The 27,857-nt window shown below is 39.1% G+C and overlaps 1 protein-coding gene across 1 annotated transcript; it reads right to left on the bottom strand.

Annotated features, from left to right (window-relative positions):
* Positions 1-31: 31 nt before the first annotated feature.
* TOLLIP (toll interacting protein) lies at positions 32-25,141 on the bottom strand. Its single transcript, XM_030240681.2, has 6 exons — positions 24,969-25,141; positions 18,216-18,365; positions 16,076-16,258; positions 14,868-15,020; positions 12,896-12,986; positions 32-3,512 (listed from the first exon to the last, which is right to left on the bottom strand). Exons 1-6 carry the CDS (start codon positions 24,999-25,001, stop codon positions 3,298-3,300), a joined length of 825 nt encoding a protein of 274 aa, XP_030096541.1. The 5' UTR covers positions 25,002-25,141; the 3' UTR covers positions 32-3,297.
* Between the last annotated feature and the right edge of the window lie 2,716 nt (positions 25,142-27,857).

Genomic DNA, 27,857 nt, shown 5'->3' with positions numbered 1-27,857 from the left:
CACACTATGGTGCTCTCCAACAGAGACATAATACACTTTCATTCAGATGGTACATTTATTAAATTAGAATGAAAAAGTTAATGTATTTTAGAGTGCAAGAAACATATTTGGACACTGGACCTCAATACAGAGAAACAATGTCTTCAGATTAATTACAGCAACACAACATCCTCTGTAGGGTATTACATATCAACCAAACAAGCAATAACGTTTATAAGGGGGGGAATAAAACCATTCAGTACCATCAGCAGATGCAAAGAGCAGTAGAGAAGTCGCAAGGATCTAGCTAGACAAAAAATGTTCCTACCTTTTAGCAAGTTGAAGCTCTTGGCAGGACTCAAACTATATTGAGAGCACTAACTTTTAGCAGATGCCTGTCTTACACAGCTGGCTTTAGCTCCAAGCTGCTGGAAGCTGTTGAGCAGAGGAGCAGCATTAAACACAGTATTTTCCTACTAGCATTTTCTCAAAAGCTACAACCATGACTGACAATTTGTTTGTATTAAATAGAAAACCAGACTTTCAGTTCCAATACCTTAATTTCACAGGCCCTAAAATAAGTAAACACTTTCTGCGTTTTTTCATCTCTCTCCAATTTAAACCTAACAACAAACAGCTTAACTGGAAGGATATGTATGCTGGAAAGCTGAGTAGGCTGATCACTTTGTTCTTTTTAACAAGAGAAAGTAGCACATAATAATGGAAGAGTTTCATCTCTAATGCTTAAATAAAATGACAAAAAAGTCCACAGAGCAATATTTAAGTATAGTGTAAGATAATGAAATGCATCTACTGGCCATACTGCTCCTACATGTCCTATTTTCAACTCATATTTGTACCCTGTTTTGCATAATATTTGCCTAGGGAAAAAAAAATACACACTAAAAATATACCTAAGAACAGGAGTCTCCCTCAGAGGGCCAGTCAGTTTATTAATAAACCTGGCTAGTTTAACTTTTGCACTTATCCCTCCTGGCAGTTAGGACTGAAAGGTGGTTTTGTTCGCATTTGAAATGGAGCTGTAATAGGATGCAGTACAATTTACCAGCCATTAAGGTGAACCATGACCACTTGCTTTTATGAAAAGCTGTATTATGAATCCCACCATTTTAATATAAAAATTTAAATATGTACATTTTCCCTGAATTGTTCCATCCTTAGCAATTCATGCTATCTATGTAAAAGTTAAGAGCACAGGACTCTTCTAGAGGTATCTAAGCGTTAAATCCTTACCGACATTCATCCTTTTGGGTCATGATGTCACAAAACACTGCTTTTATAAAGACCAAATGCATCTACACCTTATCAATCACAAAATTTACCATGATTGTAGGGAAGGGGCAAGAATAGTTTTTTGAAGAATACCCATTTAACTTTAGAAAACAAAAGCGTGGCAATTCTAAAACTACAGCACACAGAACTATAGCCTTGAATTTCACTATTCAAAATCCAATTGGAGGATGTTCAAAGACACTTATGCTTTCAATGGGAAATTGATGATGTTAAGGGATTCATAACAAAACTTAAAACTGTAAATTATGAAAAGACAGCTTTAAAAAGTCAGAAACTGGGATGATTTTTGGTGCTGTATTTTAAAAGTTTCAGTATGACTTTTAATGATTAAAAAAATAAATATTCATGCTCTACTGCCAGTGCTATCTAAAGGCTACTTGAATGTAGGTTGCAGGGGGATAAAATCAGCTTTCCATCAGATAATAAAGAAAATATTTTAAGCATAGGACATAAAATAAAGTATGGGTAAGAAGAGAATATGGGTCGTCATTCCCTATTCCAAACTGCGCTTTAATGTTCCCATGAATCACTCAAGAGCCTAGATTTCAAGCGTACATTCATTTCAACTCTTGAAAATATAAAGGTCTATGGCTATTGTAGAAAGTATTTGAAATCAAACATTAAAGAGACAAAACAGCAACATTGCACATCACTGGAAAAATAAATTGGTGCAGACTATTTAAAGTGCATTAATTTACAAAAACAGTCACCACAGAAATTCATTTGACAGGTGTAACTGGTGCATAACTGTATGATTCTGCAGCTCCAAAATCAACTCTTACTTGAAAAAATTACACTAACAATAAATACAAACACCTCCTCTGAGATTCAGACTGTAACTCAGATATGTAAATTGTCTCTCACAAAGAATTTTATTTCCATCTGCATCAAATAATAATAAACTGACTACAGCAGCTGTAGTCTAACAAGTCACTGAGCAATTCATAATGCCATTCTAAGACCCTGAAGCTACTTTTCATGCTTATTTCTTATTACAGGAAAAATACAATTATTTTCCCAGTAATGTAAAGCAATAACTTTGCTGAAACATAGGTATAAAGAAAGAAACTTTATAACCAGATCATAGATATCTGCTGTTTTAATGTAAGACAACATCTTAAATAATTCTTTACGGCTTCAATAATTTTCCAGGTATAAGTATCTTTACTTCTGCACTTAACCTTTGAAGTAGCCATGGGAATGCAGAAGTAAGAGTTAGAGTGCAAATAAGTGTAGGAGTACATTAGGGCTTAGTCCTGTTCTCTGCTACAGCAATACATACTGTATGAGTTAAAAGTTACCTCCTAAGATTTTACAGATACATAACAATACTATGTGGGAGGACAAAGCCCCAAATGCACACCAGATAATATATTGCTTTGGTGCCCAGTGACTAGATTGAATAGAAGATGCCCATTACAAATAACGACAGTACAACCTAAGAAATTTAGCTTATTAAATTAAAAATCTTCCATCTAAAAGGTGTGAATATATCACAGTAATAACTAAACACCACAGGATAAGAAAGGGTCTCTCCTTTAATTTCTGGTAAAAATAGGCTGCTTGCAGAAACCTAAATACTTTTAACAAATCAGTTGTATTTAAACAGCAAACCTTCAATGGAAAGTTTTTTTTTTCCCAATCTATCAAACACTAGTAAATCTTGTACTGCATAGAGTTACTTTTTAAGAGCAAGTTTATGAAAAGGGGGAGAGAAAGAAACAAAGCAGCATTACTCCAAATCCCATCAGAATATAGCCACACAGGGCACAGCTGATAGTAAAGATGCTTCACTGCTCTATGGTAGGACATAAGCTAAACTGAGTATGTACAGACTGAGAAAGAAAAAGAAGATCCAACTGTCCAAGGAGAAGAGGGGTACAATCTGTCACACAAGATGCACTAACAGAAAGCTGTTGGGAAATTCTTCCTCTAGCTAAATCCCTGGCTTGGCAAGTAAAAATAAGTGGCATCGAGGACAGGGACTATACAGGAAGTGGGCATCTATGATTCTTCAGCCATCTGAAGTAAGGAGTTGATAGCTGCATCCTTGTTCCCCCTCTGAGCTTCTAGCACTGAGCGGATTACTTCCCTGTCCATGTTGGGAAACATGTCCTGGATAGATTTCAGGTCCTCTTCATTACACAGGTGCTGAGGGTTGACTGCAGGAGGTGGTATTGCCACCGGGACCATGCCTGGATTACAGACTGCAGGCATCCCTACAAACAGAAGAAAGAAAGCCACAAAACATACATGAGTAGGGAAAAAAAAATTAATTAACAAACTCACAACAAAAAACCCCAGTGATTTTGAAGACAAAAGCAGCTTATGACTTGTCCCAACCCACCAACTTCAGCATTTATTTATTTTAACATGCACTCCAGAGGAGGAAGAAGATTGCAGAGATTATACCTACATTGTTGCAACTGGAAAATATTTTTCTGTAACAGATTCTCATGCCAAGGTTATATTCCAGAAGTTATTAACTACAGTATGGCAACAGGTACTGTTCAAAATTAGGTACAACTTGCATTAAACAGGTTCACACATAATTCACTAACCAAACACTAAGCTCATCACAGAAAGGTGTAGTTGGTTTTCCCCATCTCATATTTTCGTGTCCAGTATATTTATGTTGTGATGAAAACATGGTTTTCCATCAGCAATATACACAGCTGATATTTAGAAAGACAATGAATGCAATTTCCAGCACATTCAAAGGAAAGCAAAGTACTTTGGTCCACTAGAAGACTGGACCACACAAAAAAGCAATTTTTAGCAATGTTTTTCCTGGCTAAAGTTCCACCCAGCCTTCAAAGTCACTATGTGGCAAAAGAGCAACACCTCTAGGGGCACACACTGCTTTGTTCGTCTCTCTTCCAAAGGACAAAATTCATCTGACCTGTCATTTTTCATTAACTTCTTGTACATCCATGAAAAACAAAGCACTGACAGTTTACAAAAAGAAATACTCCTAATCCTGTTAAAAGAAATTACTAGACAAAATCCCTTTTTCATCACATAAGGACTTCTACCACTAAGCATAGAACCATTGCTGAAAACACTACCTTTTGTTTAGTATAAAAGTGAAAACAGATAATAGTACATATCTACATTTTTTTCTTATCACTTCTGAACATTGAGTATTTCACTTCTTCTCTATGTAGTTTCAGATCCTTGAATATCTTAGTCCCACTCCTTTATGTGTTAGCTTCTGCAGTTCTCCTGTGGAATTTCTAAGGTAGGGCAAGGAGAAGTACCTGCAGCTAGATAGAACAAGTTCTAGAATTGGTTCTCTATTTTCAAGTATTTTATGCACTATTTCAAAGACTATTCACCTGATATTTTTATAAAGTAGTCTACAATAATTTAAAGACCTTCCTGTACAGTAATGACCAAATTGAGACATTGTCACCAAATAAGTATTAGTTAGAATTAGTTAAGATTATCCTTTACACATACTTCAACACCAGATTTAATAAATAATTTGATTTCCCTTTTATTACAATGAAATGCTTCTGCAACCTGTTGCAGTCAGAGAGGCTTAGAAAATTGCTAAGGGTTCTTGTTTTGACAGATTGTCTTAGTCCCCTCACATACATTTTTAAGAAATCTGATGCACCTCACCAAAGGAGGTGCATCAGATTCAACTCCTTTCAGTAGAAAAATAATCAACTATTTTTATTTGTTCATCAGCTTTTTAAAATAGGAACTAAACCACAAGATTACCTTTATTGTATCAGAATATTGTATAATAGAAAGAATGCTTAGGAAATAGCATTTTACAAATGCAGCTGAGAACGTAATATACACAGTCCACACCGTTCTTTCCTATGTACTCAAATACCTATGAATTTTAACATACCGGCTTTTCCTACACAACCATGTCATTTCCTCCTGAAGTTTACCTAATTACATGTTTGCTTTAAAGCAGTTCATTCTAGTCTTCCTGGGGTTTAATCATGCTATACAATAGTGAAAATGGCTACTTCAAAAATTTTAATTTAATTTTTAATTGAAACTTCACTTTGCTATTCTCCAGTCCTCAGAAAGCAAAACTTCCTTCACCTCTTATGGTCTCACATTCCAACTAGGTGTTCAAGAACTACCTTATGAACTTATATCTTTATTATTATTTAATTACATAAATGATTCCAGGTTTTCTGCTTCTTTAAAATAAATAATTTCTGCTACTTTTAGACATTTGATCTTCAAAAGCTTTGTTACATAACCTTATAACCAGTTTAGATTTAACATATAATTTAACACTTTCACATCCGCATATATGGGAGATCTACCAATTTTTGTCAGAAACATACCTGACTGCTTTACTTCACACTTCTTTAGATACTCTGAGCGTTGGTTTTGAATTTCTTTAATTTGGCACACATTTTCTTTCAACAATTAACTTCTTTTACACAGTTTTTAGTTCGCCTGTTTGCTTTCTACATATGACCTTAATTACTTCTCTGTAAGTTAAACAAAGGATGAACTATTTGCATCATCACCATTATACATCTTCAAAACAAGGCCTCTTTGAGAACCAGCTTTCATATATTACCCAGGAGTAGATCAGAAGCTGCTTCTCTTCTACTGAAATCCAACTAACTGTTCAAAAATTGTAACAACAAAGCATTTGTATAACCAAGATAATTTTCAAGAGTGCCTCTCTGCAGCCTCATCTCTCTTAACATAATGACTGAAGTACCTATGTGATTGAAAATATTGCAAATTATATCATACTACTTCTACTCAGACCTAACATCTAAAAAAAGAGCAAAGAACAATTTCAATACTTACCTTGTCTCCAAGATTTCCTTCACTCTAGCTATTTAGTCAGAAATGTCTATACTCACTTTAATGTGTAAAAATGTTTTAGCATCCCAGTGACTTGCTTCTTCTGTCAGCACATAAATACTATATTATAACTCATATTCAAGGTTGGATGAGCTAAGTACCAACTCTGGCTGATCAGATACTCTGAATGAATATAATTTGACTGCAAGCACTACACACAGGATTTCACCTGACAGATCTTTTCTATTTCTTTCCTCAACTTGGACTCCTATTCTATCTAAAGGGATTCATTACTCATTTGTACACATCTCCCTATTTATCTATGTTCTCCAGTTGATTTTAAAATTCCCCTTTTAATCATCTCAAATTTTATTAGAAGAAAAAAAAAATGGAACGTAGAAGCTTTAAGTCTAAGACACAGGCTGCATCTACTCAAAAAGGTTCATACCGAGTCATAGTCTCATAAATTTGCTACCTGCACACTGGAACCATATTTCTGCCCAGCCATCTGCATCACACCTCTAGCACAGGTACCTGTCACCTTTTTTGCACCACCTGAAACCCTGGGTCCACAGCTTTTCCTGGCCTTTGGACCATGGTCCCTAGAATTCTGTCTGCCACTACGTGTTTGAACACACAGCCCACCAGACACCCTGGAGGCAAACCACTGTGCAGTCCTCACCAGCACTGCAAATACACTTCATCCAATTACTCAGCAGCATTTTGCACTGCCTCTTCTAGAGCTTCAACAGATCTCAACTCATTCCTCACACTGCCTACAAATAATATTGGCATTTAAAAGGGGCAAAAGATGTGTGGTCTCAAAAAAATAAAGTTGCGAAGCCCCTGAAAGAATTGAGCAATAGAAGTTATGTTTTACTTCTAACATAAGCTTCTCTAGTATTTTTTACTAAGACATCAACACCCTAATAATATCCAACAATCAGCCTAAACTGTGTATGAACTGTCGATACAGGAGGTCAGTTTGAAGTATTAATCCAAACTAAACATGAGGCTCTTTTCTCAAGTACCATAGCATCCTACAGCTTACCAGTACTGTTTCAGTGCATTATCAGTGCCAAAATAAAACCAAGACTAGAACACAGTTTTCCTTACTGCTTTCATCAAAAATAGATAATTATGAAGGCAGACATCTGGACTGGCAGTAATCAAGAAGCATTTTGAATACAAATAATCAATTTAAGACACAAGAAATTTCTTGTCTGTATTGTTTCTTACCAAGGATTTTCAAAACCCATTTTCTCAGCTCTTATAATTTTAGCTTATGCTGTCTACAAGTAGACTGCACAGAAATGGAGTTAGTATCACAGATTTTTAATAAATACCTCCATGATAAATGATTACTTTTCATGAAACTCAACATTCAAGCTATACAACAACAATTCAAGAGTACTTTGGGTTTTTCCGCACTCAGGCTAAAAGCATCCATAATTTCTGATTTACAAAATAGAAAGTAAGACTTAAGCATAAACTTAAAGAACTATGCACTGAAATTTAGCAAGTAGACACATATAAGCAGTCATTAGAGAAAGTTATAATAAGCTTCCAAATTATCAATGTTCAATAAAAAGCTGCTTTGAGGTAAAAAAACCTCATATCACTGACAGGTGAAAACTGGAACTAAACAATGTAAGAATCCACTATCAGTGGAATTGTGAACTCCTGTGTTATTCTCAGATATTAGGTACATGTTATAAATCAGAAGAATGGAGCATTGTTTTCCAATTCAGTGAAATGGCAATGGCAAACATGCTGGCATAAGCAGTGACATTCCAATACATGAAACAATAGCAAGTCAGTTGCTACAAGCAGCAATGAAAGCATCAAAGCAGAATTAACAGGGTAAACTTTCCAACTGCATACAAGGCATTACACACTTGTAATTTTATTTTCTTTTTCAGTCAAGTGCCCTATGTTTAATTTCTTAACTCATTATCATTCTGTCCCATCCATAGACTCTTTCAGAGTAAACTCAGGAACCTTCTCAGCATGAATTCTTTCATTTAAATGAAAAAATTGGCAACTGTTTTCCAAAAAATAAAATAGGTCTTAATGGTATTTGCTCCAGGAAAAATCTCACTACTAAATTATGCATATCATCTCATTTTTTTAAAAGTTGCATCTTTGCAAGCTATTAGAAAGATTAAGTGCACGAAAGAAGGGAAAAATGCTAAAATTTCACTGCTCTGAATAAACCAAATATGTTGTGACAACCACAACAATTTTATCTACAGCATCTTTCTGAAATTCAGGCCATCAAGAAATGATATCATATCTTACAAGAAGTCCTTCTAAAATTTTCTGAATGTATTTGATTAAAGACCAATGCTTTTATCAGAGATAGCAGTATCACAGCAACTTTGCACAATTCAGAATCAAGTGTCACAGTAAAGGAAGTCTAAAATGAAGGAAAATTGATTTCCAGTAACATGATTTGCCTTTAGAGTTCTAGTCAGGTACTTAACTTGACATGGATTTAAAAGAGAAGTGCATGAAAAATATGCATTGATGAAAAAAGTGTCACTTTTTAAAAAGAAAGCTTATTTGAAGATTAATTAATGAAATTAGGACTAAGGCAATTAGCAGGTTGTCTTCTCAGTCTCACTGCAAAACTCAGTTTTTTGCTTTCAAGTTTACCAGAAGTCATGACATTACCTGCTTCTCCACTAATGCTGCAGTAGCCAAACAACTGCAAGAATAATGTTTCTCTTCTAGAAAACCAATACCATCACCTTGTACAGCTGACTGACATTCAGCAGCTTCAGAAGAAGCTAACGTCACACTACATCCATCAACATCGTCATTAGCAATCAGTTTGATCATTATAGCTCAAAGCTGAGCAAATGCCTTTCCAACAGGTTAGAGAGGCTTTAATAATTTGCAGAAGATGCATTAAATTGTTCTACTGTGACAACCAAGTGGCAATACCTTGTTGTACAGTCTGCTGTAACAAATAAAGCTGTTTAGATGAGTTCATGCAAAGACTCTTGAGTCAATGAGGATGGGAGTGAGAAAAGAGCTTGGAAACTTACCCAGAGCAAAGTACTCAAGCCCTAAAGACAGGTGAAAATGAAGGGACAAGGGGAAAGGAATAAGACATGGGAAAGAAATATTAATCTATTTTTAAAAGGATATTAACTATTTACCTTCCAAAGGTGAAAGTTGGATAAAATGAGGCAGTTGGGTAAAACCTAAGCTACCTAACACTAAAAAACTAAATGCTGCTAGGATCCAGTGTCTCAGATAATTTGCTTCAGCACCCTGAACAAATTTCCTAAATGTGATGTTTATGCAGAAGTAACGATCAGGGGAAATGCTACTGAAATAAGTGAGCCACCAGGTGTTTGCAGCAAGGATTATATTTTACAGACCACAAAGGACAACATACATCCATGGTTCTCTAAACAAATACCAGTAACATCACAAGCTAACCCGTGATCCTCCACAAGGACACCTAAAGGAACAATGTACATACACACACAACCTTGCTAAAAAGTGATACTCCTGACCCTGACAGGACACAGAAACACAGAGGTTTTTAATATATTTTTAACATGGGAGTTTATAAAATAAGTAAAAGCAAGTTTCCCATTTATCCCATTAATATTTAGCTAATAAGAAATACAGCTTGCTTACAGAACTAACATTTTTTAGCTCACTGTCTCTGGTATTCTTCACTACAAGAAGATTCTGCAAGCACCAGTATATCAAAATAATCTACAGTTTAAATTAAGTAATCTTTAGAAAAAGAAACAGGAAGAGGTGGTAGATAAACTCAACTTCTCTAACAACAGGGTTCACAAGTTCAAATTTTTGCATACCCAATCCATAGATACATCACTGCCATAGATAAATCACATGACAGCTATAGCTTCTAAGCAACAGCTTGTGTTGCTGTCAGAAGTTTTCAATTTTACAAATTTTGCAATTAATTACCATGGTGCAAGAATATACTATGGCCAGTTCTATTCTTACCACAGCTCCATCTACCACCAGATGTGAGGAAATGGGCCTTACTTGTGGTCATCTGCTTACCACAGTGACTACCTGCTTTTTTCTACTGTTTACCTCAGTTTGTATGACAGTGTGAGAGTAATTAGCTGCTTCAGCATTAATTAGAAGGCTAGTTAATTAGAAAGTTAGTTTTGAACAGACGTTTTCTGTTACAGAAAAACAGCTTGGCCTTTGTGACACATCTAAATTTGACTTAATCATCTCACTTAAAAGCAGTTATTCTGGACAGTTAACAAGTAACTGTTAAAACTGTCTGGAAAAGCATTTTAGTCCACCCACTCCATTCCCATCATAGATAATGCTTTGATTCTGACAGTCTTCTACAGCAGAATCCCCTTCATTTCAACTATAATAAACTATTCAATAATGCTCTGCCACTCTTCAGAAGGAAAAGCAGAACTTGTTTGCTGACTACATTAATTTAGCTGCTCAGGTGAAAAACCCGAACTACAAATATGGAAAGCAGGCGCATACTGATGTCCATGACCCTTCCTGAAGCAGTCTCAAAAGGAAGAGCGCAAACACTGTACAGTGTTACAAAGGAAATGTACAAACAGAGTGGGCCCAGAAGACACAAACAGTTCAGTTGTGCAAGGAACGCCAGCATCTTCCATGAACCTTTCTGAAAGAGTTTACAGACTTCAGAAGGAGCATCTAGTTCAATATGCAGAAAGTATTTCAAAAAACTCCAAGATATCTTCTAAGATGTACTATTGTTTCCTTTTATAATCTGAAATTACTTTTATTAAGCCATTAAATGTATGAAACAGCAAAAGTATTCTGCAGCCAAGTCACTTTCCAACTCCAAACCTAATCATCCATCTAATTATTAGGAGTGGGTCATTGATTAGTGAGTAAGTCAAAGCTTTAGAACTCACAGTGCTTTGGGAAATTTTGATGGTGTCCACAGAAATTCTAGAACAGCAAACACAAAGCACAGTAATATTTAAAGAGAGTAAAAAATACCAAATTTACGTCAGAGGTGGCTTGTAAAAAGTCTGGCATTTATGAAGTCAAGCTTTCCCAGAACAAAAGAGGAGTTCAAATCCAGGGGTGGAACTTGTCAATGCTTTAAAAATACAAGTCACAGATGCAGGAAAAATTTTGAACACAGAATAGTATTATAGCAGCAACGAAAATAAACCTGCTGGATCTTGGTAGAAGGGCATTGCTCCACCATAGAGACCCCAAATTCTTAGCTGCTAAAAGCCTTACTATCACTTGCAAATTTTTAGTTATTTCTTCACTTGTCCAAATAGAAAATATTCTCAAGATAATTTACAGAACAACATGATTTGAACATCCAGTACTTGAACAGGAAGTTTGAAATTCTTCTCTTAAGTTTTATCTGTTCAGTTCTGTGTCTAATTTCAATTATACAGGAAACTAGTCTCTGCTTCATGTCCTCAGTATATACTCTGGCACAGAAATTTTGTAATATGAATATTCTCATTTTGATCTATTCAAGAAATTTGTTAGCACTTTCTATCAGATCTTTAAACAAGATGACTGTGTGTGAAGTTCACTACAGGTCTGGTTTACCACAACAGAATCACACTTCGGAAGTGCACTCTGCTTCAAAGCACTTCACTGGCAAGACTTAAAATTTGACAATCAAGCTACAGAGATAAAAAACCACCTAAAATGAAGCAAACTGCAAGTTTTCATCAAGGAAAAAAGCATGCAGACAAACATTTCCCTATTTTGCTCTAACTTAACTCTATAAAATTTAAAGAGGAGGTACGACTCCTAACTTACACACACAACCTTCTGTTGATGAGGTTTGTTTTTACAGTGAATGGAATTTTAAATTTAATAATCTCCTAGTAATTTTGAATTCAATCATCTCCTAGTCTTATAGAAGAAAAATAAAATACATGTATCTGCTGTGTCATCCCTTAGCACTTTAACTATGTCCCACAGATACTATCATAAGTGAAAGTCAAAAATACATGAATTTATCTCTTACTTTCCCTGAAAAGTAGACATACTACTGAATAGATAGTCATAGAATAAACTGGGGGTTTTAAGAGCCATAAGTGAAACACAAACTCAACTGAACTAATCAGCTCCCTAAGTAGGACAAATTCAAACTTATTTACACACTTTCAACTTTTCATCTTTCACAGAAAAATTACAAAACATAAGTTAACACATCCCCACAAATCCAGAACTCCCTTTGGATCAACCAAAAGCACTGACCATTCCTGCTGTAGTTATGTAAATACATAAAAAAGGGCTATCTCAGAGCTCCCTAACATTTTTCATTCACAGAGCTGTGAATACTTCACATGCTGTGTAGCAAGTTCCTTTCCAAGAAAGCATCTTCAAAGACCACAGAAAAATTAATCCTGTTGTGGGCTACAGAAGCTGCAGCTCCAACAGCACAATTTATTCGAGGCACTTTCTCAAAGGCAGCTTTAGACGTGGCTTGCTACCATTTAAGTAAGCACAACTTGAAGTGCAGCCTGCTAGAGACCTGATTGGAGTATAAAATAAATACTCAGAAAGAGAAGCCTTCACAACTGATAGACATTTTAATCCATTTAATCAAACTCATGCAGCTCTATTAAACAGGGTAGAATACTGAAGGCAGACCTGTACTTAATTTGTTCCCTCTTCTCATAAATATTTATAATAGGAAAAGTGGTTTAGGAAAAGTCGTTAATAGCTTCCTTTACATTCTGAAAAAAAACAGGAGCAATTTGGTATTTATTTCTGGAACACCTTTCATCTGAAGGTTCATAGTCTTCAAGAAGAGAAAACATACCTGCTATAGGCACATAGCCAACTCCTTGCTGATATACAGTGGGCATCAGGACCACTGGCTGGGGCTGCATCATCATGGCAGCTGGCAAAGACTTGACAGAAAAGGCACAGATTAGAACAACTCAGGAAATAGTCAAATAGCCAGAAAATGCAAGCAATTAAAATTGTCTGCAAACAAGTAATCACATTGCAAATCCATATTCAACAATACGACTATGCTGAATGCTAACCTATATTAAGCAAATATCTGACAAACTAACTAAACTACCATCTTTCAAATGACAATTGATTTGCCCATGAATCAATAAACACACATCATGTCAAACTCGCCTTTCACAAGAGTAATGAAATGTTGTCATCAAAATGCATTATTTTAAAATACAGGTTTAATCAGCTTTCATGCCTTAGTCTTGTGAAACAAATATACAACATATTCATCATAAATATTAGATAAAGTCTGATTTTTATTCTTATTTTTTATTTTTAAAAGCAGTACACTGCTCCTTGAAGCAAATTTTAGTTTAAATCAATTATTTTTGAGGTAAAACAGTGCTTTAAAAAACCAGCAAATTAACTCAATTCCCTTTTACTACCACTTCAGTTATATTTCAGTTCAGTTTGATTCTTGAAAATATTGAATATTATGAACAGTACATTCACAGGAAGACAGTTTTCAGGGTTAATTATAAATTCTTTTCTCCCCAGGGTAATGAAACAACTGTTCAGATCTGGGGCATAATGTGAATTTCAAACAGCAGGGAATATCTGTTCCCAGCTGCGCACAGAAGAGCAGCTTGGAACTTCTGATGATATACAAGTGCAGTAGGAAGCATTCAGGGCTGCACATGCTACACATTATCCAACAGGTACTTGAAACAAAGGTGACAGGTGACAACACTCCGGGAGCTGCTAAACAAACCAGTGGAGGTCTGCAGTTCATGACCAGTAGCACCAAATGAACAAGAAAGGAAGTGAAAAACAATGTCATCTCAAAGAGCATTCGAACTACCCAAGAAACACCTAAGACAGAAAAGAGCTTCCATTATTCTGCTTTTAAACTGACATGAATTTTTAAAGATTGAGGGGGGAAAGTTATTGTCAGATTCCACAAAGTTTTTAAAAATTGTTATTAATTTAGAAATGACAATGGACCATTTCGCTGAGGATTTCTTTTTTGTAAGTATAGTAGCACAGTGCTAAGGAAACTTTCCTGTCTGACCACCCAGGAGCCACTCAGGCACCCACTTCAGTCTGTAACTGTTGAGACCAAGGCCTCTTTGCATTGGGTGTCTCCAGTGACGCCAGGGGTGCCCCTCTTGGCTCCTTGCACACCCCACACTCACAGTCAGACAGGGTTTCCTTACCAGCTCAGCCCTGGGTTTCCCACTACAGTGTCTCGGACATCTGGATCCCTCAAATACTTTAATCATGGTGCAGTAATGCAGAAACAGCTCGAGCTGGTGCCTCTGGGGAGGGACCCCCAACAAAGGAATCCCTGGGTTTTACACCCTCACAGTCTGTGCACCCAGACAGTCTGGGTGACTCCCCAGCTCCTGCTGTGTCCCAGTGTCCAGTCCCCTGGACGGTGCCACAGCTCCCTGTGCCCTTTGTGGTGCAAAGGGTCAGCACCAGGTCATGGTCCCTTTCCTGGGGCTGCCACCATGTCCCTCAGCCAGGGTACAACCTCTCACTGCAGCTGCACACCCAGCTCCCTGCTCTCAGAGTACTCTTCAACAACAGGAATAAGCTGGGTAATTGCAAAACAAGATAAATACCCCTTTGCGACCTCACCACAAAGTATTTATTGTCTTTATAAATATTTTTGACTGCTATTCCCAGAGTTAGGTATAATTATTTTAAATGCCAACACACACAAACATCCACTATGGTACAACAGATCTACTTCAGTCTAAAATATCTCCCTCCCACTACTTAAGAAACTTCTCTCCCTTCCCACCCCAAACTCGGCTTACCGTGTATGACATAACCAGATTAATCATTCCTTCCTTGTCATCACCTTGCCTTCCACTCAAGCTATACCATTCATCCTCCACATTTCCTTGTTTCAGAGACTCAGGAATTGTAATGTGTGTCCAAGCAATGCGGTCATCCATTGAGAAGGCTCTCTGAAATATAATTAGAAAAATATTACCAAATTAATTGTCCTGAAAGAAACCCCAAACTTAAATTTTCCTTGATAACACTTCAGTTTTATGCTATTAACTTCGTTAATTTTATTTCCTTTGAAACTACTGAAGTGTCAATAAATATTTTGGCCATCTCCTTTCCAACAAGGATGAAGGACACTTTTAAGTGGAGTAACAGATTGATTGCAGATATTTAATAGCAAGAAACTGAAAACCTGAAGCAGAATACTCTAGAAATACAGCATCCTAGTATCATCATAGGCTGTGTAAATCTCATGACATCACCTCAGAGGCCATTACATTAACATCTTCCGTTTACTATGGTAGCCTGTGAACTCCAGCAGATAGAAGTACTGATCTGCCCCCCTGCTGCAGCAATGAGACACTTGAACCAATCAGCTAAGCCCTCAAAGCAGCATCCAAAATCCTCACTTGTGTAATGACCACACGGCTGCTGCACTGTCATGCTTTACTGCACACAGTGAGAGAGGCAGCAAAAAACAGGCAAACCATGACTTTAGCCTTAGCTGTAGCCTCTTAGTTTCTCCTAATAAATCCTAGTGACTACACACAGTCTGTAGTTGACAGTTTTAGTCTCAGGAATTCCAAGCTTGGGAAAGCTTCCAAGCTCTTCCTAGGTTAGAACAGCACCAAAGAATTTTCAAGTAAAACAGCATTGTACAATAGGCTATTTTTAATAGGGACAGTGAAGGACATAAAGCTGCAGGGCATTTTGATAGCCAAAAGGAGCTTAAATAACACTCAGACATCTTTTGCTTCTCTTCCTTCGCCGGCAAGCCTGCTAATGCCCCTTTATCAGCCACCAAAGAAAGGCAACAGTTCTGACATTCTTGGGGAAGAGCAAAGACTTGTAAACTGCTGCTTTTGGAATTCTGAAAAATTTTTATTATCTTTCAGAGAACATGGCTAAGGAACTGTCTGTGCTAACTCATTCCTTTTTTGCTAGGTTTCAACCAAACCTCAGTCCAAACCGGAGATGGGGAGGGGTAGAAAAAATATATAGCAGTTCTGACCTCATCAAATATCTCTAGATAAAAGGAGTCCACACCCGGGGGAACAGTGCACTGAATAACTTTGTTCCAGCGGGGGTTCTTGGCTCCATTATGTGCTGTTGGAGTTTCATACACAGCGTATCCCAGCCGTATTCGGCAATATGGATCCATGCGCGTCATTCCGTAATTCTTTGCCAGTTTGGCCTGAAAAGAAAAGAAACCCAGGAAGTGTATAATACTGACATTAACTTGAGAACTTAATTGCTATTAGTTCACAGTAAGAACCAAATATTGAACAAGGGACTAGACTAAACTCTGTGACAGAGAGAAAAGAGTTTAAAAAATAAATACAAACAGCATTCAGATTAAAACATAAACCAGTAACACCATTAAGTATCTGGGAGACCTTGAAAAGGGAACATCTTTTTAGCCTGTTTATTGTAGAAAATACACATCTTCACTGTAGTTAAAATAAATAACTTCATACCAATCCACAAAACATGATTACAAGGACATTGTAACAAGTTCAGTTTTTCTCTGGGTACCCATCTCCAAAATACAATCACAAGTGTAATGCAGTAGGTAGCCTGTCCTCTTTCACTTAAGTTCTTTTAAACAATGAATTACAGAAATCCAGTATCTTCAAGAATATTACACAATCTAAAAGCACAACCTGCAAAAGCAGTTTAATTGAGGTAAACTAGTCATAGTAGATCATAATTTTCAAAGTGATTACACACTTACTTCAGCATGTGCATTTAAGAGCAGTTAATTCAATGGACAACTTAAGGCCTAACTTCACAATAAAAACAGATGCTGTATAGAATCAGAAGAGATCCAACATTCTTTTGCTGTAACATCAGAAGACCAGAACAAAACAAGATGATGACAGTCCAGAACACAACACTGAGTACTGCTGCACAGCTGTGCTCAAGCAGAAGTTGGGCTTTTTGCATGTGCTGTTTCTCTGACCTATACTAAGCAGCCCATGGCTCTTTTATAATTAGACAAGTGACAAAATATGGTGCCCCAGGGCATCTCCAACCTAGAAGATGTTTACAGAACTCACAACAGTTGAGGTTGTGCACTGCATAACATTTATCACAAAGTCTGCACTTCAGGCTTGGAAAGCCCTTTTCTCCTTCAGGGAACATGCTTCATCAATTCATACATCAGACCTGATGAGAAAGGTCTCAAACTGTTTACTGTAAATGTGGACTTCAAAATAAAAGAAGAAAGCTGGCATCCAAACTAAGCACTATCTATAATGTCAAATTGTGGGATTAGACAGTTTATCAAACCTTCATCAAAAAAAAGGCAATAATCAGCTGTGCTTAGACAAATTCACCACCACCCCTAAATATCTGCAGGGAAAAAAAGCAGCAAATCATCCCCCCAGAAACTTCTTCTGATCTTCCATCAGTTTATTAGTAAGAGAATTAAAGCGTGCTGTTTGATATACTTTATCAACACACTTAAATACAGTACACTTCAACCAGATTTTCATCTTCTACAGATTAACTATATCACAGCAGGTCTCATATCCAGAATGCAACATGTCTCAATATGCAGCCAAGATTCCACAGCATTCCTGCATAAATTCCTAGACAAATAGAGAAGACTATCTCTTGTCTGCTGTACTGCCATTCAGAAGGACCTTGACAGGCTATGAGAAGTGTACAGACAGGAATCTAAAAGTTCAAAAAAGGAAAAACAAATATATGACAATAAGACTTTGGACTAACTAGCTGGAGAACAGTTTTAAGAAGGATGTGGAAAAATACATAAGGGAACTGCAATTGCCTATAATATCCTCAAAATTACTAATGTCTTCCAATACAGCAACTACAGGAAGCCTACGAACAGAAGTTTTCAGAGAAATCTGTTCACTGCAAAAATCATCATGAGTTTATTTGATTCTGTGCTATAATAGCAAGGTTTACAGGAAATCCCTGTATCAAAGGTAGCGATGAAACATGAAACTGGATAAAATGCTGATGTACAGAAAAATGAAGGTACAAAATCTTTAAGAATTACTACCTATTTACATGTAACTCAGTAACTCAAATTTCAACACAAAATCTTTTCAAGACCACCAATTTTAAAAATTGCATTAATAATTTAAAATTACTTAATTGTACAAAGCCAGCATAATTTTTACCTGTACTACAGTAATACTGAGTCTTCCTACAGTACCCATTGCTCCTCCATACTGTAGCTGCTGAGCTGCCTGGGCATCCAGCTGGATTTGCTGTTGCTGCTGGGTTGGGGTAATGCGAAGAAAATCTTGAGGAAGCTCACCAACAAATACCTTAAAAAAGAAAGAGAGGGAAAAAAAGAAGACTTTAAACTTTTATAATAGGAAAGAGATGAATATAAGTCAAAGTGTAACAAATTCAGGAGAATTTAGTCTTGTTTTGACAGCATGAACAAAGAACAAATTAAATGACAAGACTGCCAACTCATGTTGTAAATGTTCTCCTTTTCAGAAACAATAATTTCCAACATAAGCCTCTGAAAAAAAGTAGGACAGAGAGCCAAAGCTGCTCTGCAACTAAACATTTAAGCAGTCCATACAAAAGTCAGAACCGCTAAGTTTTACAACACATTCATATATGATATCTGATGGCATCCAGTTCTTTCAATTATTTATCACCCACATTGTGTCCAATTGTTCCCGTTCCAAGACATAGCACAGTGCTTTCTGAAAGGTCACTTTCACAGTCACTTTCAAGACAGACTGTAAAACAGGATTTCCTATGGACCAAATCCTGTAACACAATAAAGATGTCCTAACGCTTTTCCAGTGTTAAACACAGCCAGCCTGCAACTAACCTTAGTGACAAAATTCCACCACATTCAAAACAACAATGTGGGAATTAAAAATCTAGTCTATCATGAAAATGAGTCAGGGACAAAAAGTAGTAGTAGGGAACTTTTGTTACATGAGTCATTATGAATCAGCACTCCCCATGGATTTTCTGTTAACTTTACAGTATAAAGGGAAAGTTTCTACCCATCACTTGTCAATTCAACAACTCGGGTTGTTTCTAGGTTTTAAACACTCAGTGAACATTATCAATTTGAATCCATGTAGAGAGATTTTAATTTTAAAATAACAAATATCTATAATAAAAAATTCAAAAGGGAAGAAAGTGTCATAGAAAATTTATAATTAAGCTATTCATTTCTGCTGTCTGTGGAGTGAATGACATATTTAATACAGAACAGTCTACCTGATGAAGATAAAAGACAACACAATTTCTCATGTTGCAATCCCAAACAAGATTACTCAATCATGTATCTGGCAGATGCATGCCTACAGAACATAATTTAAGAAGCGAACAGGCCTTGAGGACATAGCTTTTCAAGATTACACAGCATTTGCATGTCAACATTGCATCTTGGAGACAGAAATTGCTGCTCTTGCCAAATCACACGTATGACTATTTTGTATGATTATCTCGGAGCCTCAGGATCCTGGCAACAGTAGAAGACACATGCCAGAAAGGAAGTTTATCTGAAAAGTTCAGGAGGAAGCACTGAAAGCCTGCTGCTGGGCTATTGGGAAGGAGAGTGAAAAGGGAATCAGTTTTGCTTACAAGCAACGTAAAATTTTATAATTAAAAACCTAAGCAGCTGAAGTTTTAAGAAGTGGAAAGAAAAAATGAGCTAGAAGTTAATAATAAAAGAAAGTTTATTTAAGTTTGGCTGGCAATGAGACATGGTGTTACAACAGCCTTCTCACTGGAATACATATCATTTTAAAAGAAAACATAATCTATTTAGGCAAGATCTGAAATGGCCCCAGAATTAGCAAGGAAATGGAATTTACAACACAGCAGGTCCCCCTCCAGCCCTGGTCCTTAGGAAGTTTCCAATCTGGTACTATCAGCACCTCTAGGAAGAGACATCATAAACATTTCCCACAGTTAGAAGTGATGGCTGCATCCTTGAAATCCCATTTCCATATTATGCAAGCTCCCCCTGTCAAACTCCCAGAAAACAGGATAGCCTCTTTTGTCTCCATCTTCACCTGGATATTGGAAAGCTGAAGTCATTCACAACAGAAGCTTTCACTTTTGAAATTTTATTTCATAAAAGTTAACCAATATCTGTTCTAACACAAAATAAACAAACTGGTCTCTGAACTGAAGTCCAAAGGGGAAGAAGTCCATGAAGGAGACCGAAGTTTTCTTACAGCAGCTAAACTGATTCTAGGTCATTCAGTTACCTCACACAAAGCCACACTCTTATCCTAGAACTGCAGAGCTGACATACATAGAAACTAAAACCATCTAGTGATAAATAACTAAGCTAGCAAAAGATCTGAGTGGTAAACCCCTTCAAAAGGGAAGAGTGGCGAAGAGGAGATGCACACACTTATATATTCAATTCTGACTAAGATTTGGTTCACAGATGCTTACTGAAGAAAATACATTACTCAGTATGTTCTTATACTAATCATCAGCTGATAACATTGGTGGAGACAAATCAGTATCATGCAATCTTTTTATCTGTAAAGAAAACAGGTCAATTTACATCTTCCTCAAAGCATTTAAAAGCAGGCACATAATTGCCACCTCCCAACCTGAATTAAAAATACAAAGTTATGTAACCAGAATTCAACCACAGTTTTTATTTTAAAACCAAGGAAAACATATATGACAAGTTTGTGCCACTGATCCTACTCTACAACCACTTTGAAACAAAAGCACTTCCCTCTAATGGCACTTCAGAAAGAATGTGAAATTCAAGCGTGTTCTGTCACTAGCTGCAGAACAAAAAATAATTCCATTTAGCAACAGGACAGGGATGGGACTACAGTTCAGAAGACACATTAAAAATAAGCCTGCCCTATAATCACTTTCTAATAAACTTTACTGACAGCATTGCATCTTAAAACTATGGATTATCTAGAAATAGAATAACATTGCCCCTCCCATCTGCTACAATCACTTAAGAAGCAGTTTTGTGGATCTTCACAGTAGAATGCTGCAGGTATAAAAACTGCATCTCAACTTCTTCAAACTGAACATGTTGTGATATTCTACAGCTATTTGACGTAACTGAGCATGGGGCTGCCTTAGTTTCACCTTCCTACTTCTTATGCAACATGAAATGGTGCCAGAGAGTTGTAAATCGGGCCGGTGTAAAAGCCTGATCAGAAGAAACAAGGGTTGGAGGTAAAGGCAATGGGAGCTAAGTTGTCAGAACCTTCAACTCACTGATTGTGCAAGTACTGGCACCTGCATAAGGGAGGGAAAGGGACACAGGGCTAAACACTGTCACCAAAGTCCCGTGTAACAGAAACATTTCCCAGACACAATACACTCAGGGAACCATAATTAAGGTTTCCACACTAGCAATTACCAAGGAAGTCTAACATGAAACTTCTTCAAAACATCAAAGAGCTTTAAACACCTAACTATTCAAAAGTTTCTGACCATTCTCCTTTAAATGGTTTTACTGTTTTTAAGACAGAAAAAGCGAATGACAGAATTTTGAACTATTATTCTATGCTCTGCACACTGAAGAAAAAATTGGAACGAGATAGGAAGCATCCAGACGTCCTGGAAGAGCTGATATTTGTTCAAGGCTGCTCTTTAACATCTTTGAAAGGCCATGGAGATTAGAGGAACTCCCCTATATCAGGAAAAAGACAAATCTCATACCCAGCAATCCAAAGGGCAAGAAGGATGACCTGAGGAAGCACAGGCAGGTCAGCTTCACCTCAGTCACTGAGAAATTCATGGAGCAACTGCTTCTGGAAGACATTCCTTGACACATGAAGAGAAAGAAGCCAAACATGGATGAGGAAAAGCCTTGGTAAAGGCTGGCTATGAAAGAATAAAAAGCTGATGAGCCATCTGTCTTCTCCAAACAAGAATATATGACTAAGCAATGCACAGAAGGTATCAAAGCAGGATCATTACAATCTGAATGGATGGTTGAAAAGCTGACTGGAGCACTGAGCTCAGAAGCTGAAGTTCAGTGGTTAATGACACTGGAGGTTGGTTAGAAGTGAAGCAGTTCAGAGGTCTGTAAAGAAACAACTTATGTGTCTAATATTTTTCCTCAGCAACAAAATGTGAAGACAAAAGGCATCCTTATCAGTTTTGAGGATGACACTGAATTTTGGGAGAAATGACTGGTATACTTGAGGACAGGATCAACAAGAGAGATGGAAGAATTCACTGGCAAAAAAATCCATGGCACCAGTACAGACTGGAGAACAACTGTCAGGACTGCCTGTACCTCTACAGAGGTGGAGAGCAAGCAAAACATGGATGAGCAGAGGACACTTGCAGCAATGAATCCTAAAAGAAAACTACAGTGGATCAACAAGAACCCAGCCAGCCAGCTGAGGAAAGGAAACAATTGCTGGACCATACCTGGAATACCATGACTGTTTGGAGCCCAGCAGAACATGAAAAAGAATGAATGTCAGGGAGACCAGCAAAGATCCACCAAAAAGGCCCATGGAAAGGGCTGGAGCACTTGTGAGGCCAGGCAGAGGATTTGTTTAGCATAGAAGAAAGTTAGAATACACCTTGTAGCAGCTTTCTGGTATCTGTGAAGAGGTCATTGAGAAAACAGACCCAGGTTGTCTTCTGAGATGCAAGACAAAGAGAAAGGAGATCTTAATCATAAAACCAAAATGGGAAAAAAGGAGGGGGTAAAAAATACCTGTAAAGTAGGGCAGGAACTATGGTATACAAGCATGAGTTAAAAATAAAAGACAGAATGAATGTCCATATGACATCTGTGTCTATGCCTGGAGAAGTGAAGGCTCCACTGGGGAGACCACAGAGCACCTTCCAGTCCCTGCAGGAGCCTACAAGAAAGCTGGAAAGGGACATTTGACAAGGGCCTGTAAAAGTTTTGAAGAGTCTCGAGAAAAAAACTCATCAGAGTCACCTGTCATCAGAGTAGTGACCATTAGGGAAATTAGGAGTACAGGTCTATGCAGTCCCAGGTTGGTACTGAATCTAATTTGGAAGGACCTGATGTATTTGCCAGAATGGTGGATAATCATGGAGAATAACCATGAAGAGTAATTTTGGATACAACTGGCTAGATAAGGAATCACAAATATAAAGCTTTGGTGGCTCAGTCTTAATCTAAAGCCTGGTTAAATTGTTTATTAATACTCCTACTTGTAAAAGGTATCACTTAGCAGTCCTTACATAATCAGCTAAAGTTTAGAGTTAAAAAACTGTTTTGTTCGTACAAGATTACAAAAGTGAAAATACGCTAATTCCGTAACATCCTGAAAAGGGTCAGCGATATCTATATTCTAGCAGAGTATTTGAAGTAACAGACAAGATGAACTCTGTTTCATCTAAAAAACTAAACAGCAATAAGAAATTTTAATTACACACCAAGCAAGCAGCATCACAAATTAGAAAGTGCAGGAATAAGATTGGCAACAGCCCACTTTAGTTTCTTACCCACATGAAACAACCTCGAATATTTTCTTGCTTATTCAAATAGAAAGAGTAAACTGTTGTCTCCAGCAGTAAAGCAAAAAGTGGTTCCCAATCCTTTAGCACCATTTAGTGGCTATTCATTTGTAATGCAGTTGCGTATACAGAAAACAGTAGAATTTTATCTTCCTCTTTAAAAAGAATTAAGAAAGGCTGGAATGTACCATATCAACACCCCCAGCTGTGAATGCTTGCTTAATATTGCATAAGTTATTCATTCATTTGAAAACATTCAAATCTCTAAAGTGGGTAAGGAAAAAAAGCACGTACAACATTGTCAGCAATACATTAAAAGAAAAAAAACAAAACTTGAAGCCCAGAAAGTCAAAGCTGCATGAGATAAATTATCATATGCCTTTTGTCAGGCTTCAGTCAAGTTTTGGAACCTGGGAAATTCTAGAAGAAGACATCTAGAAGAGTAACATTCAAGGAAGACCCGGCAGTCATGATAAATAAAACAAATAAGGCACTCTAAAGAATGAAATTGATGACCATATCATATTACTGTCATAGGAGAAGTGACAGCAGTGCAGTTTTTCAAGATTAGCAGTAATTCACCTTACTGTTCTTTCTACAAGGCTGCATAATTTTTTTTAAGTAGCTGTTTCTACATAATAAAATACAGCAGTGTAAAGTTACTGTTTTTTAAAAACCCCTCATTTCACCATAAGCAATATCATACTGTCAATGACTACCAGATCCTTTCAGACAGGAGGAACAGACAAAACCAGCACATCTGTCGAAAGCTGATGTTGTAACACCTTATATGTAGAACATCCCGGTGTGAGGTATGATTATCCCTGGGCAAAACCAGACAGTAACATATTCCCAATAAACTGTCAGCAGCACCTCCCAGAAGGCTGGTAAATTGGTTTTACGACGGCTCAGCTCCCGTCCAACACGCACGCCTACACGCTACACTGGATGCGCCGTTCCAGCTTTCAGGCGGCAGCGCCAGGGACAGCGGCGCGACCGTGTCCGGCCGAGCCGCGAGCCCAGCGAGCTGCGCTTTGCTTCCAAGGGAAAGCCATTTAGCTGTGGTTCAGTGTAAGCATTTCCCTCCTTGGAAAGGCCTTTGGACAAAGAACGGGCAGGAGAGCCGCCTCAAGGACTCCGCGCAGTTAGGAGGGACTTCCCCTCCCCTTTCCCAAAGCCTCTTCGCAGGCGGGGAACAAGGAGACAAGGCAGACTTTCCTCCCCCGCATCCCAGCAGCCTGGGGAAGATAAGAGGGCTTTTCCTCTACCCCCTCTGGCGCGGCCGGAGCTAGGGCAGGGTGAGAGACACGGAGCCTCCCTCCCACGGCGGCGCTGGCCGAGGCCGGGCGGGACCATCGGGGTCTCCAAGCGGGGCCTCGCCCGCCCAGCGCGGCGACCGGTAACAGTAGATACCCCTGAGCGGGCCCCGCCGCGCCCGCAGCACTCACCGGGCCCCGCTGGGTGGTGACGGTGGTCGCCATGGCGCCTCGCCGGGGCCGCGGCCGAGACCCTTCTTCCTCCTCCTCCTCCCGCCCCGCCAGGCCGCCAATGCCTCTCGCAGCCCCGATCCCGGTTCCGCCGCCCGTCACTCAGCGCGTGCCCCGCGTCACCTGACACGCCCGGCTCCGCCTCCGGGGCAGCGCAGCGGCGCCCTCTCGCGCACGCGCCTCCGCACGCACCGGGAGGGGCGGGGAGCCGTCCTGCGCGTGCGCTGTCCCGCGCTGCGGCCGCCGCAGCGGAACGCTGCGCTGCGGGGCCGCCGCGGCCGGTAGGGGGCGCCGCGGCGCTGCGGCGGAGGCGGGGCGGGCGCGGCGCCTCAGGCCGCCATCTTGTGCCAGAGGCGCCGCTGCCGCACGGCCGGGGTGCCCCGCGGGCAGCGCGGGGTGTGCGGGGCGCTCCTCGGCCCCCTCTGCCAGCCGTGGCGGCCGTGTGGGGCAGGGAACGACTCACTGCCTGGCCTGGCCCCAGTGGCTTCCCAAAGCTTGCTGATCAAGGGCAGCCCTTTCTGGGAGAACAAAAGCAGCTTTAATATTCGTCCAAGTGCTGCTTCGGGAGATAAAATCTGATTATTTCAAAGCCAATTTAAATAACATAACTGTTTCCCGTTGTTAGGGCTGTTTCCTGTTGTCAGGATCTGCTGCACAATTTTAGCCCTTAATTAAAATTCTAGCGCGGATTTTGGCAGCTGGAAATAGAACAGTGCAATTAGGAGCGCTCCAAATATAGCACCAGCTTTTTTTTTTTTTTTTTTTTTTTTGCCTCCACTCTCCACTAGCATTTTCTTGCAGTGGGAACAGCCTCATCGTTTTTATTTCATAGAATCATAAAATGTTGTGGGGTTGAGATCATCCGGTTCCAACCCTCCTGGCATAGCAGGGACTATCCACTATCCTCCCACTATCCCAGGCTGCTCAGAGCTCCATCCAGCCTGGCCTTGAGCACTGCTAGGGATGGGACATCCACAGCTCCGGGCAACCTGTTCCAGTGCCTCACCATGCCTATGGTAAAGAATTTCTTACAGATATCCAGGGTAAATTTCCACTCTTCCAATCTGTACCCATTACTCCTTGTCCTGTCACTACAGCTCCTTACAAGGAATCCCTCTTCCAGCTTCCCTGTAGGCCCCCTTCAGATACCAGAATGTTGCTGTTAGGTCTCCTCACAACAATTTCTTCCCAGGCTGAACAGCCTCCACTTTCTCAACTTGTCTTTGTAGGACAGGTGCTTCAGTCCCCTTATAATTTCATGACTCTTCTTTTGACTTGCTCCAATAATTCCATGTCCTTATGCTGGGGACACCAGAGATGTGTGCAGCACACCAGGTGGGGTCTCACAAGGGTGGAGTAAAGGGTGAGAATCCATTCCTCACCCTCCTGGACCACTCCTTTGATGTGGCCCAGGACACGGTTGGCTTTGCACACACTGCTGGCTCACGTTCAGTTTGTCTTCAACCATCACCCCAAGTCTTCCTCTGTGGGTACAAAGTCTTGACATTATTATGACATTACAGTCTTGACATCATGAGGGCAGGATGGAAGGAAAAGAGTGTAAACAAGCTTCGTTGGTATTCTTGCACCTATGACCACACAAGCTATGAAATTAGTTTCGGGTGAGTCAGTTTTACTCACCATGGATTTCATTCCAAGACCTCATCGAGTTGCAATAATTTCAGAGATCAGACAGAAGACATTATTGCCTCTATGAAATTTGTATTAACAGAAAAAAAATAGGAATATTAACTCAGAAATTCTTGAGATTTGGTTTCCCCATACAGAGATGAGCAGTGACTAAAGCGCCATTGTCCCTGACGGTGCTGCCACTTTCTAACTTCCTTTTTTATTTTCCTATTCTATCATTGTTCTCAGGAAACCCGTATAGAATAACTAATACCATCTAATAACTTACCTTTTTGCACCAATTTAAGCCATTCTAAGCATTTTTGAAGGGCTTATTAAACAAGCTTCCCCCGGCCCTTGAACCGGTGCCGGCAGGTGGCCGGGACGCGGCGCGGCAGTGGCGGCAGCGCCACCTGGCGCACGGCTCCGGGAGGACAGGCGGCCTCCGCAGCGCCCGGGGGCCAGCGGGGCGGCTTCCCCGGCACCACCGCCCGCAGGCAGGCAAACGCAGGCGGCAGCGCGTCTGGTGTCAGCCTAGTCATTACAGCGGGAATGTAGGCCGTGGGAAAGATGAGAGAACAAAAGTCATAAAAGCCTCTTATTTGCAACATATGGGCATCGTTAAGAAAAGGTTGAAAGGTAATCAAAGAAGCTGTAATGACAATAAATTGCGTTTATCTTGTAATAAACATTTAGACCTCAGTTTCTCCTGTATCATTCTTTCATTCTCATTTCGAGTCTCTTCTCTGTTGTTCCCAGTTCTTCATCTACCCTTCAGATTTGTGATAGGCCCATTTGCCTCATTTTATGAATTTTTAATAGCTTAGTATCTCTGAAGACATTAGGTAAAAATTTATTAAAACCAGACAGCTGGTTGTAGATGTATGGAAGCAAACAAATACGCATCCACATAGTGGGATTGCTTGAAAGTTGTCAAATAGACTTTTCTCCCTAGGCTGGCTCCAGAATGTGAAAATGTAGATAGCACCCAAGCTTTTCTTCATAAAATCACAAACCACTGTCTCAAGGTGGCAGAGGAAAAGAGTAATGCATATGATGCTGCCCTCACTGAGGAGCAGTTACAGCAGAATTCCTGCCACATTAATTCTGAGCTTGTTCAGAAACCCAGAAGGGACACATCAAAGGCTGAGGAGAGTGATGCTATGGTGAAAGTGAGGGAACACAAAGCTCAGGTGGATGATGTCCAGCTTTCATTATCTG

The sequence above is a fragment of the Serinus canaria genome, chromosome 5 (genome assembly GCF_022539315.1).
Source record: "Serinus canaria isolate serCan28SL12 chromosome 5, serCan2020, whole genome shotgun sequence".
Lineage (NCBI taxonomy): Eukaryota > Metazoa > Chordata > Aves > Passeriformes > Fringillidae > Serinus > Serinus canaria.
This window is presented reverse-complemented; position numbering and strand designations above follow the sequence as displayed.

Excerpts from the sequence above, each read along its gene's own strand:
- TOLLIP (XM_030240681.2), bottom strand. The coding sequence starts at position 25,001 with ATGGCGACCACCGTCACCACCCAGCGGGGCCCG. Across the intron at positions 15,021-16,075 it reads ATCTAGAGATATTTGATGAG|AGAGCCTTCTCAATGGATGA; the intron begins GTCAGAACTGCT and ends ATTATATTTCAG. Across the intron at positions 12,987-14,867 it reads ATCTGGTTATGTCATACACG|TCTTTGCCAGCTGCCATGAT; the intron begins GTAAGCCGAGTT and ends TTTTCTGTCAAG.